Source organism: Lepus europaeus, chromosome X, assembly GCF_033115175.1.
Source record: "Lepus europaeus isolate LE1 chromosome X, mLepTim1.pri, whole genome shotgun sequence".
NCBI classification, from domain to species: domain Eukaryota; kingdom Metazoa; phylum Chordata; class Mammalia; order Lagomorpha; family Leporidae; genus Lepus; species Lepus europaeus.
The window spans coordinates 61,336,842-61,349,740 of record NC_084850.1 but is presented as its reverse complement, the minus strand read 5'-3'; the positions used below and the strand labels follow the sequence as shown (position 1 = coordinate 61,349,740).

Below are 12,899 nucleotides of genomic sequence, written 5' to 3'. Positions count from 1 at the left end.
TGAAATTGCGAAAAGTGAAAAAAAAAAAAAAAAAACCTGGGCTAGCTTTGCGATCGTACTTCAAACCACACAAAGCTATGGCCGGGCCGGCGCCGTGGCTTAACAGGCTAATCCTCCGCCTTGCGGCACCGGCACACCGGGTTCTAGTCCCGGTTGGGGCGCCGGATTCTATCCCGGTTGCCCCTCTTCCAGGCCAGCTCTCTGCTGTGGCCTGGGAGTGCAGTGGAGGATGGCCCAAGTGCTTGGGCCCTGCACCCCATGGGAGACCAGGAGAAGCACCTGGCTCCTGGCTTCGGATCAGCGAGATGCACCGGCCGCAGCGGCCATTGGAGGGTGAACCAAAGGCAAAAAGGAAGACCTTTCTCTCTGTCTCTCTCTCTCTCACTATGTACTCTGCCTGTCAAAAAAAAAAAAAAAAAAAGGCTATGGCCAAGGCGTGTGATAAGGTATGTACGTTTAAGAAAAAATAATAGTATGTGCAAGGTCTGGTACTAGCCTTGGTTTCAGGTATCCATGAGGAGGTGTGAAACACATCCCCCAAGGCTGCACCACAGACTGTGTGGCTTAATATAAACTGATTCATTGCATTTCTGCAGGCTGCAAGTCTGAGATCAGTGCTAGCTGGGTTGGTTTCCCTCACAGCCTCCCTCCTTGCCCTGAAGGCATCACATTTTTCTTTTTAGATTTATTTTATTCACAATTAGAGAGAGAGAGAGCTTCTATCTGCTGGTTCACTCCCCAGATGGTCACAATGGCCTGAGCTGCACTAATCCGAAGCCAGGAGCTTCTTCCCGGTGTCCCAAGTGGATGCCCAGGACCAAGCTCTTGGGTCATCCTTCATTGCTTTTCCAGGTACATTAGCAGAGAGCTGGATTGGAAGTTGGGCAGCCAGGATTCCACACAGCGCCCATTTAGGGATGCCGGCACTGCAGGCGGTGGCATTTACCCACTATGCCACAGCGCCAGCCCCACAGTTTACTTTCAACAAGGGTGTCAAGATAATTTAGTGTAGAAAGAATACGGTTTTCAACAAATGTAACTGGAACAACTGGATATCCACACGCAAAAGAATGAAGTCAACCCCCCCAGCCTCAAATCATATACAAAAATTAACTAAAAATGGAACAAAGAACTAAATGTAAGAGTTTTTAGCTATATACCTTTTACAGTTTATAAAAACCCTTAAGTTTATAACTAAGTTATAAATTTTAAAATGCTCATAAAACTTCCAGCTATGAAACTCTTAGATGAAAACATAAGCATAAATCTTCATGCCCTTAAATTAGGAAATTGTTTCTTAAATATGGCGCCCCAAGCACAGGAAGCAAAAGAAACAAAGAAATCAGGCATTATCAGCACCATCAATAAAGCAAAAAGACAACTCACACAATGGAAGAGAATTTTGGCAAGTCATAAAGAGCTTGTACTTAACATACATAAAGAACTCTTAGGGCTGGTGTTGTGGCCTAGTGGGTAAAGCCACTGCCTGTGATGCTGGCAGATCCAGCTCCCTGTTAACGGCTTGGGAAAGCAGTGGAACTTGGCCCAAATACTTGGGCCCCTGCCATCCACATGGGAGACCTGGAAGAAGCTCCTGACTCCTGGCTTTGGCCTGGCCAAACCCCAGCCATTGCTGCCATTTGGGGAGTGAACCAGTAGATGCAAGATTTCTCTCTCTCTCTCTCTCTGTTTCTCCCTCTTTCTCTTTCAAATAAATCTTTTTAAAATGATTGACTTATTTGAAACGCAGAGTTACAGAGAGGCAGAGGCAGAGAGAAAGAGAGAGGTCTTCCATCTGTTGGTTCACTCCTCAGATGACCACAATGGCCAGAGCTGTGCGGATCCAAAACCAGGAGCCAAGAGCTTCTTCCAGGTGTCTCACATGGGTAGAGGGGCCCAAGGACTTGGGCCATCTTTCACTTCCTTCCCAGGCCATAACAGACAGCTGGATTGGAAGTGGAGCAGCAAGGACTCGAACCGGCGCCCATATGGGATGCCGGCACTGCAGACAGCAGCTTCACCTGCTACAGCACAGCGCCTCCCCACGGCTCTCTTAGTTGGGGAATGGCTGGGCTAGTTGCCTGGGGGCAGGGAAGTGGAGTCTAAAGAGTGAGCTAGGGCACTAGGAAATGCAGGAGGCATCCTATGGGGGCTGGGCTCCTGGGAGTCCAAGCTTCTTTGGCAACTCCTCCCTTGGAGTCCTCCTGACTGCTGCAGCAGGAGGTTTCTTGCTTTCAATGAATCTCGCTTTGCTCACTGTCCCTTTCCACATGGAAATTCTTCTTAGGCGTGAGCCAGGAACCCAGATTGCCTCCTAGTCCCATAACACCACTACATTCTGTTGTCTCTTCAATGCAACAGACACTGAGGCCCTGCACTGTGTCTGGTTCTGTTCTTGGTGTGGGGGTACAGGAGCAAACAAATTCCACAAACAATCTGTGTCCTCCTGGAGCCTGGTGATGATAGCCTGGTCCTATATTTTGGCTGTGGTGGGAGTTACACAGAACTACACATGATAAAATTCAATAGAACGCACACACACAGATGAGGGTGTAGCTAACTGAGGAAATCCAAATAAGCTCTGTGGGTTGTACCAATATGAATTTCCTGGTTTTGATAATTATTCAAGATGCTAACAGGGAAGCCTCAGGGAAGGGTACACAGAATCTCTGTCCATTTCTTAGCAACTTCTTATGCATCTACAATTCTTTCAAATCAAAAAGTTTTTACAAACCTGTGCCCTCATTTAGTTTCATTACAGTGGGGAGTTAGATAATAAACTCCATGGCATGTTAGAAGGTGATTAAGTGTCATCAAGAAAAACAAAGCAGCCTGGTTTGAGAAAGCAGAGCCTAGCTGCTCTGCTTTCGATCTACCTTCCTGCTAATGCACATCCTAGGAGGCAGTGGTGATGGCTCAAGAACTTGGGCCCCTGCCACCCATATGGGAGACCTGGATGGAGTTCCTAGCTCCTGACTTTGGCCTGGCCCAGCCCTGGCTGTTGCATACACTTGGGGAGTGAAGCAGTGTATGGAAGATCTGTATCTCTTCTCTCTCCATGCCTTTCAAATAAATAAATAAATAAATCCTTTTAAAAAAACATAATCCCTCAATTGGGCCTGGTACTGTGGCATAGTGGATTAAAGCCATTGTCTACAGCACCAGCATCTTATATGGGTGCCAGTTCAATTCCCAGCTGCTCCACTTCCAATTCAGCTCCCTGCTAATGTGCCTCGGAAAGCAGCAGAAAATGGCTCAAGCTTTTGGGCCCCTGCACCCATGTGGGAGACCTAGAAGAAGCTCCTGGCTCCTGGCTTTGCCCTGGCCCAGCTCCAGCCATTGTGGCCATCTGGGGAGTGAACCAGCAGATGGAAGATATCTAGGTATCTCTCTCTCTAGTTCTCTCTCCCTCCCTCCCTCCCTCCGTCCCTCTTGCTTCCTGTGATTCTGCCTTTCAAATAGATAAATCTTTTTTTTTAAATCCCTCAATAACTGGTAGGTAGGAAGATGATAAAAATAATTTCATCAGGGGCCAGCGCTGTGGCGCAGTGGGTTAAAGCCCTAGCCTGCAACACTGGCATCCCATATGGGCAATGGTTCAAGTCCCAGCTGCTCCTCTTCCGATCCAGCTCTCTGCTATGGCCTGAGAAAGCAGTAGAAGATGACCCAAGTCCTTGGGCCCCTGCACCCTTGTGAGAGGCCTGGAAGAAGCTCCTGGCTCCTGGCTTTGAATCAGCTCAGCTTTGGCCATTGCGGCCAATTGGGGAGTGAACCAGTGGAATGGAAGACCTCTCTCTCTCTGGCTCGACCTCTCTCTGTAACTCTGTCTTTCAAATATATAAAATTATTCTTTTAAAAATAATTTCATCAACTAAGGGCTTATTCACTGCTCCTTTGGGTCACCAAAAAGAATATACTGGGTCTGAAGTAAATAAATAAAAATCCAAGTTAAGAAGCCTGATGTCTCATGTCAATTAAATCTGAAATTATCTGGATGAGGGTCTGAATTTTAAAACTGGATGGGATTAATGTAATAAAACTCTAGCTGTTAAAAATAGTAATTAACAAATTGGGCCCCAAGCTTCCCACATCTTCTGTATTTTCTCTCAAGACCTACGTTCAGCACTGAGTAACCAAGGCAGAAACTTGGGACCAACTCCTGTTAATTTTTTATTTGAAAAGCAGAGACAGAGAACTTCCATCCACTTGTTCACTCTCCAAATGCATGTAACAGCCAGGTCTGGACCAGACCAAAGCCAGGAGCCAGGAACTCCAACAGGGTATCCAACATGGGTGGCTGGAACCCAAGTACCAGGTACATCATTTGCTGCCTCTGACTCAGATATGATTTATGGACATCCCAAGTGCCATCTTAACTGCTGTACCAAATGTCTGGTGCACCATTAATTTTATTTTTTAAGATTTATTTATTTCAAAGGTAGAGTGACAGAGAGAGAGATCTTCCATCTGCTGATTCACTACCCAAATGCCAGCAACAAACCCAGGAGCCAGGAACTTCATCCAGGTCTCCCATGTAGCTGGCCAGGAACTCAAGTTCTTGGGGCATCGTGTGCTGCTTTCCAAGCACATTAGCAGGAAGCTGGATTACAAGTATAGAGTAGGTGGGAGCTGAACGATGTACTCTGATAAGGGATGTGGGCCTCCTACTCGGCAGTTTAACAAGCTGTGCCACAATGCCCACCCCAAGGTTTGTCAATCTCATTACCATCCCTTCATTTTACTCCTTCTTGTTCTATCTTACGGAGACAATTTACTTTGAGCCATGATCATTTTTTGTCTAGACTATTTCCACAGCCACATACCTACTTTGCTTTTCAACCATCTGTCACTGTAATTCAGTGCAGGGAGTTGAAACAACTTTTGTGCTATGGAACTCTTTGGTAGTCTGAGGATGCCTAGGGATGTATTTCCCAAATGTTTTAGGTGCATAAAGTATGTAAGATTACATAGAAAACCAGTTATATTGCAATACAGTTATCAAAATATTTTTAAAATAAATGTGGGCTATAGTAACACACGGGCTTTAGACAGTTGTATTTGTGGGCCTAATAACTATTGAAACTTGAAAGAAGAGATGAGTATGTAAACTGTATTTTGAGACATATATATATATATATATATATATTTTTGACAGGCAAAGTGGACAGTGAGAGAGACAGAGAGAAAGGTCTTCCTTTGCCATTGGTTCACCCCACAATGGCCGCCGTGGCCGGCGCACCGCGCTGATCCGAAGGCAAGAGCCAGGTGCTTCTCCTGGTCTCCCATGGGGTGCAGGGCCCAAGCACTTGGGCCATCCTCCACTGCCTTCCCGGGCCACAGCAGAGAGCTGGCCTGGAAGAGGGGCAACCGGGATAGAATCCGGCGCCCCAACCGGGACTAGAACCCGGTGTGCTGGCACCGCAAGGTGGAGGATTAGCCTGTTGAGCCACGGCGCTGGCCTGAGACATTTATATTAACTATAGTATAATAGCACAGTAGCTCTTTGACTTTCTTTGATGACTAAGTCAACCTAACTGCTAATATCGCTGTGGCCTATATTCGTAAATAAAGGAAGTATTACGTTTCAGTTGGTTTGGTGAAAGAGTACTTCAGGGACTGGCATCATGACGTAGCAGATAAAGCCGCTGCCTTTGATGCTGGCATCCCATATGGGTGCCAGTTCAAGTTAGGGCTACTCTGCTTCTTATCCAGCTCCCTAGGAAAAGCAGTAGAAGATGGCTCAAGTGGTTGGGCCCCTGCTACCCATGTGGGAGACTCGGAAGAAGTTCCTGACTCCTGGCTTCAGCCTGGCCCCACCTGGGCTGTTGCAGCCATTTGAGGAGTGAACCAGAGGATGGAAGATCTCTCCTCTTCTCTGTCTCTCCTTGTCTAACTTTGCCTTTTGAGTAAAGAAGATTTTAAAAATAAATAAATAAATAAATCTTTTAAAAAGAGTATGCTTCAAAAGTTTGTAGGAAAAGAGGCATTAAAAAAAGGTAAGTTTATTTTGGTGCCAAATTTTTTTGAATTCCAAGTTTTTTCATAATACAGCTTTTCATAATCATTTTGAAGACCCTTCATATGCATAGATTTCAATTTTTTTCAACATTGTCAATTTTATTTGAAAGACAGACTCAGAGAAATCTTCCATCCACTGGTTCACTCCCTCAATACCTACCATAGCCAGGGAAGGACCAAGCAGAAGCCAGGAGCCTGCAATCCAATTCAGGTCCCCCATGTGGATGACAGGGACTCTACTACCTGAGCCACCACCTGCTGCCTCCTATGGTACACAACAGCAGGAATTTGGAAAAGAAAATGAGTCAGGACTCAAAACCAGGCACTCATGGGATGTGGATGTCCCAGCAGCTCTTCATCTACTTTTTTTAAGACTGTACTTATTTAATTGAAATGGAGAGAGAGAGAGAGAGATCAATCCTCCATCCATCCACTGGTTCACTCTCCAACTGTTTCTCTTCCCAAATGGCCGGGGCTGGCCAGGTAGAAGCCAGGAGTCAGGAGCTTCTTTCAGGTCTCCCACGTGGGCAGGAGGGACCCAAGCACCCAGGGCCACACTCCCTTGGTCTCTCAGGCTCACCAGCAGGGAGCTGGATTGGAAGTGGTGCAACAGGAACTCAAACAGATCTCCATATGGGAATTCAATACTGCAGGCAGCAGCTTAACCCACTAAGCCATAGCACTGGCCTCTCCCAAGCAGCTCTTAATGGCTGTGTCAAATGCCCAATCCTGAATGTCACAGTTTAGTACACCAAAATAAGCATTTTTAATTCCATTCTCCACTTTTTGAAATACCCTCTATAGTCCTATCCCCCCCCCATGCAAGTTCATGCACTCTAAATTCTTTTTTTTTTTTTTTAATTTTTATTTGACAGGCAGAGTTAGAGAGAGAGAGAGAGAGACAGAGAAAAAGGTCTTCCTTCTGTTGGTTCACCCCCCAAATGGCTGCTACGGCCAGCGCACTACACCAATCCAAAGCCAGGAGCCAGGCACTTTCTCCTGGTCTCCCATGCGGGTGCAGGGGCCCTAGCACCTGGGCCATCCTCCACTGCCTTCCTGGGCCACAGCAGAGAGCTGGACTGGAAGAGGAGCAACTGGGACTGGAACCCGGTGCCCATGTGGGATGCTGGCGCCGCAGGCAGAGGATTAACCAAGTGAGCCACGGCGCTGGCCCCCATGCACTCTAAATTCTACAAATGTGAATCCCAGGTTAAAAACCACTGCCTGCAACACCAGTGTCCCATATGGGTTCTCGTTCCAGTTCTGGCTGCTCTACTTCCAATCCAGCTCCCTGCTAAGGCACCTGGGAAAGCAGAGGAAGATGGCCCAAGTACATGGGTCTCTGCACTTACATGGGTCACCCAAATGAAGCTCCGGGCTTCATCCTGTCCCAGCACTAGCCATTGTGCCCATTTGGGGAGTGAACAGTGGATAGATCTTTATCTCTTCCCCTTTCTCTGTAATCCTGCTTTCAAATAAATAAATAAATCTTAAAAAAAAAAACTTCCTTAATCCACTGGTGCAAAAATGCCTGAAGTGGCTACAAAGCTACACATTTTTGTTATTTTTTTTAAAAAAGATTTATGTTTTTATTTGAAAGGCAAAGTTAAAGAGAGGGAAAGGCAGGTATTTCCCATCTGCTGGTTCACTTCCCAAATGCCTGCAGCAGCCAGGTCTGGGCCACGCTGAGGTCAGGGGCCAGAAGCTTCTTCCGGGTCTCACACCTGGCTGCAGGGGCCCAAGGACTTGATCATCTTCTACTGCTTTCCCCGGCCCACTAGCAGGGAGCTGGATTGGAAGTGCAGCAGCTGGAACTCAAAACCTCCCATATGGGATGCCGGCACTGTAGGCAGCGGTTAACCCACTATGCCACTATTTTATCTCCACGTTTTTATTTTTGTACCAGGAAGAAGAGGGGTCGGCATTGTGGCATTGTAGTGGGTTAAGCCACTGCCTACGACCCTGGTATTCCATTTGGGCGCAGGTTCCAGTCCCAGCTGCTCTACTTCCAATCCAGCTCTTTGCTAATGCGCCTGAGAGAGCAAGGGAGAATGGCCCAAATCCTTGGGCCCCTGCATCCACATGAGAGACCCAGAATTAGTTCCTGGCTCCTGGCTTTGGTCTGGCGCAGCCCCGGCTGTTGCAGCCATTTGGGAATGGAAGACCTCTTTCTCTGACTCTTCCTCTCTCTCTAACTCTGACTTTCAAATAAATAAATAGGGGCTGGCGCTGTGGAGTAGCGGGAAAGCTGCCACCTGCAGTGCCACCATCACATATGGGCACGGATTCTAGTCCCTGCTGCTCCTCTTCCGATCCAGCTCTCTGCTATGGCCTGGGAAAGCAGTAGACGATGGCCCAAGTGCTTGGGCCCCTGCACCCGTGTAGGAGACCCAGAAGAAGCTCCCGGCTCCTGGCTTCGGATTGGCGCAGTTTCGGCCGTTGGGGCCAATTGGGGAGTGAACCATTAGATAGAAGACTCTCTCTTCCTCTCCTCTGTGTAACTCTGACTTCCAAATAAATAAATAAATCTTTTTAAAAAAAGAAATAAAAATAAAATAAATGAGGGAGACGAAATAGATGAACAACAGGTCGCTACGACTTCCAGCACGCGAAGCTGGGGCAGGCGGGTCGAGGGCAGGCCGCGGGGGAAGGCTACACTGGCCCTGGCAGGGCGTTCCCTGGCCCCTGTGCGCGCTTCCTCACAGATCCTGAGCCGAAGTCCCCGGCGCTCAGAGGTGACGGACGCCGTCTCCGCCCTTCTTGGGGGTTAGTCCCGCCCACTCTGCGCCCTCTGCTTTCGGACGGGAGTCTACCTTGGCGCTTCTCGCAGGCGTCACCCAAGAAACGGGGACCCTGGCACCCTGATGGACTCACATGGGGGAACTCACGGAACTGAAGCAAAGCCAATTCCATTTCTTAGGAACGAGTACTCGTTCCCACGGCCCCCAGAGAGCGCACGCAGTGGGGGAGAGGGGCGGAGAGGGAAAGGCATTAGCGGGCGGTCACCGACGTATGGCGTCACCGCCTAAGCCCTGCCCCTCCGTGGCGCCTTCTAAACGCGTTCTTCCGCCCGCCCCTTCCTTTCTCCTTTCCTCCGCCATCGTGGTGGGTGTCCCTGATTCTCCCTCGCCATGGTAAGTGTATCGGCCGCCATCGGCTGGGAGATGGCTTTTTGAGAAGCGAGGCCGCCGCGGACTTGTCGGGGCTGCACGGAGCGTCACGGGGCAGAAGCTCTTTAAAGGCTTTCTTAAGAGAAGGTCCAGTTTGTCAGCTGCTCTAATCTGCGGCCTTGCCGGGGAAACTGAGAAAGCCATTGCTTAGGGATCGCCGGGCTGCGCTGACGCCTTGCTTTCCAGGTGATTTCTGCCTGCCGGATCGCCGCCGAGGCAGGCCAGGATTCCTGCTTCCCTTTGTCGGGACGGAGTTGTGATTCTGCGGCAGGAATAGGGGTCAGGTCGGGGGTTTCCCAGAAATCATGGCCCGGTTGCACACTGCCGGAGGCGTGCACGACGTTCTGGCATTAGGTGTGGAGTCTGGAGTCTTGGTTTTCAGAGAGCTTGGTACCCAGGCGCATAGCACACGGTTAGGTTACAGGACTTTTTAGCTGTTCAGAAACTTGAAGCGTCACCCCGTGGAAGCGCCTGAACAAAGAGTGTTGTGCTCTGAGCCCATGTTCTTGTTCGTTGTTTGTACATTGTTAGTGAATGTCAACAGCTGACCGGTTACTGTCCTGTGGCACAGCTTCCTGGGAAGTGACATTTTAATTGCCTTCTAGGTTTGAGTTTACTGCTTAATACTGTGGGCTAGATGACATGAAAGACACGTAAATAAGATTAATATGAAAACAGTAGGCGAGTTAGAATATTCCTGTTATCCTCACAATAACCCTTGAGGAGGTAGGTACCTCTGTCTTAGAAATCAGGGCACTCACACTCAGTGACTGGCAAGTGATAGGTGGTCACTATTTCCAGGTAGCCTCTTTGCTCAGAGTGGGTGACAGCAGGCTGTCCTGGCTAGGGAGCTAGGAAGTTCTGGACTTAGATGCCAGCTCTGCGCATTAACACTGCTTTGGGGCAAAGTCACTTACCTTCCTGAATTTTGAACAGTGCTACCTGCCTCCAGAGAAGTTGTGAGGTTCAGAGGGCTTGGTGGAGATGGTTTCAGGTATAAAGCACTTAAGTGTTTGTTGGAGAAAGAGCTCCTAACTTGGAATCATTTGTGCAGGTGGAGTTTCACTGTCTAAAATACTTGCCTTTCCTTGCAGTCTTCTCACAAGACCTTCAGAATAAAGAGGTTCCTGGCCAAAAAGCAAAAGCAAAACCGCCCCATTCCGCAATGGATTCGGATGAAAACTGGTAATAAAATCAGGTAAGACCCCCTATTGTGCTGCTTGGTTGATTCAACATAAGGGTCCAGTTTTAACACTGACATCCAATTGAATGTTACTTGAACCCAATACATCCTGTACTACACAGAGGCAGGCGGGGGAGGGGTCTTCCATCCGCTGGTTCACTCCCCAATTGGCCGCAGCTGCGCCGATCCAAAGCCAGGAGCTTCTTCCAGGTCTTCCCACGCGGGGGGGAGGGGCCCAAGCACTTAGGCCATCTTCTTCTGCTTTCCCAGGCCATTGCAGAGAGTTGGATCAGAAGAGGAGAGGCTGGGACTAGAACCAGCGCCCATATGGGATGAAAGCAGGTTGCAATTACAGTGCTTTATTTTGTGAAAGTACTGTCATTATCCTGCTGAAAGAAAAGCTGTGTTGGTCATTTTTGATTTTGCCACTGTACTGGTAAAATCATGACAGACCGACATCGACAATTCTGAATTGTTTTAGCTCCACAAATCACTGCTGCAGTAGACATGAATGGGGCGTTACTGTTAAAGTAGGTAAGGGGTACATGGGTAGGGGAGTTTTCTCACTATTTCAGTGCTGATTAGGATCCTAGCCTTCAATCATTTTCATAAAATAAAAGTTCGGCAGGTCATCTTTTAAAAAAAAAATATTTGAAAGAGTTAGAGATCTTCTAGCCTCTGGATCACTCCCCAGATGGCCGCAGTGGCTGGAGCATAACTGATCTGAAGCAGAGCTTCTTCCAGGCCTCCCCTGTGGGTGCAGGGGCCCAGGGACTTGGGCCATCTTCTGCTGCTTTCCCAGGCCACAGCAGAGAGCTGGATCGGATTGGGGTGCTGGCACTGCAGGCATGGCTTTACCCACTACACCACAGTGCTGGCCACTAGATCATCTTACTCTGCAGAAAAACTGCCAAATATGTTAAAGAGGAACACCTAAACTGGTCGTGCTGTTTGTAACTTGAAAATTTTTTCCTGTGTAGGTATAACTCCAAGAGGAGACATTGGAGAAGAACCAAGCTGGGTCTATAAGGAATTGCACTTGAATGGCGCGCACATTTCTTCTGTCTCAATGTCACTATCACCACATCAAGCTGAAGATGTCACCATCTGGACAGCTGGACATGTTTGATTAGGGCTGTGACCAGTGGGCTGGTTCAGTAATAAATATGTGAGACCTTTTGAACTGCTGTTGTATTCTGGTTTGTGAAGTGCCTAGCTCCCTCTTAACTGGTCCAGTAGAACATTCTGCAATGATAGAAATGTTCTCTGGCTACCAAGTACCTGACGTGTGTTTAGTGTGAAGGACTGGTGGGGGGGGGTATTGAATTGCAGTTAGATTTTTTTTAATTAAATCTTTTTTTTTTTTAAATTTTTTTATTTATTTATTTTGACAGGCAGAATGGATAGTGAGAGAGACAGAGAGAAAGGTCTTCCTTTGCCGTTGGTTCACCCTCCAATGGCCGCTGCGGCCAGCACATCTTGCTGATCCGAAGCCAGGAGCCAGGTGCTTTTCCTGGTCTCCCATGCAGGTGCAGGGCCCAAGCACTTGGGCCATCCTCCACTGCCTTCCCGGGCCATAGCAGAGAGCTGGCCTGGAAGAGGGGCAACCGGGACTAGAACCTGGTGTGCCGGCGCCGCAAGGCGGAGGATTAGCCTGTTAAGCCACAGCGCCGGCCGAATTGCAGTTAGATTTTTAGTAGGCAGGAATTATCTAAGCTAGAAGTTGGCAGAGCAATCTTGCTTGTTTGTATATGACCTGTTTTTTGTTACATGGTCACCTATTTATTTACATCCTATTATCTATGACTTTTTAACCCTGATGCACAGACGCTGTGTGGCCTGCAAAACCTCAAATATTTGTTACTTGGCTCATTTCAGAAAAAGCCAACCCCTGATTCTGAATTGAGTAGAGTTCACGTTTGCCTTAAAGATTGAGGTGGTCTGTGTTTGGCGTTGTGGCTGTGTGTCTTGTGGGATGCCTGTGTTCCACAGCAGGAGCACCTAGGTTTAAATCCCGGTTCTGTTTCCAGCTTCCTAGTGCACACCATGGCACACAGTGGGTGGTGACTAAAGTGCTTAGGTCCCTACCAGCCAAATGGGAGACCTGGATTGAGTTCTTGGCTCTTGCCATTTGGGGGACTAAACCGTTGGATGGGAAATGGCTATCTGTTTTAAGAACAGATGGAGATTAATTGTTGGCATTGTAGCAATTGGTTAATGGCAACACTGACTACTGAACACCTGTGGCTGGGTTAATGAGCATGTTAGAAAAAATTTAATGCATTAGAGTATTTTTTTTTTTAAAGAGTTAGGTCTTACATCAACTGGTTCACTCCCCAATTGGCCACAATGGTTGGAGCTGCGCAGATAAAGAGAGAAGTTTATTCCAGGTCTCTGGATTGGAAGTGGAGCAGCAGGAACTTGAATCTGCATCCATATGGGATGCCAACACTGCAGGCGGCAGCTAAGATTTATTTTATTTGAGACACATAGGGAGGGGGAGAGAGCTTCCATCTGCTGGTTGTGTC

At 48.0% G+C, this 12,899-nt stretch overlaps 1 protein-coding gene and 1 non-coding gene across 2 annotated transcripts; both read left to right on the top strand.

The window, feature by feature from the left end:
• The first annotated feature begins 9,041 nt into the window (after positions 1–9,041).
• RPL39 (ribosomal protein L39) lies at positions 9,042–11,554 on the top strand. The gene is made up of 3 exons (XM_062183312.1): positions 9,042–9,152; positions 10,283–10,386; positions 11,352–11,554. Exons 1-3 carry the CDS (start codon positions 9,150–9,152, stop codon positions 11,398–11,400), a joined length of 156 nt encoding a protein of 51 aa, XP_062039296.1. The 5' UTR covers positions 9,042–9,149; the 3' UTR covers positions 11,401–11,554.
• LOC133753893 (small nucleolar RNA SNORA69) lies at positions 10,707–10,838 on the top strand. The gene has a single exon (XR_009865130.1). It is a non-coding gene; the product is annotated as a small nucleolar RNA SNORA69 (small nucleolar RNA).
• Positions 11,555–12,899: the final 1,345 nt, after the last annotated feature.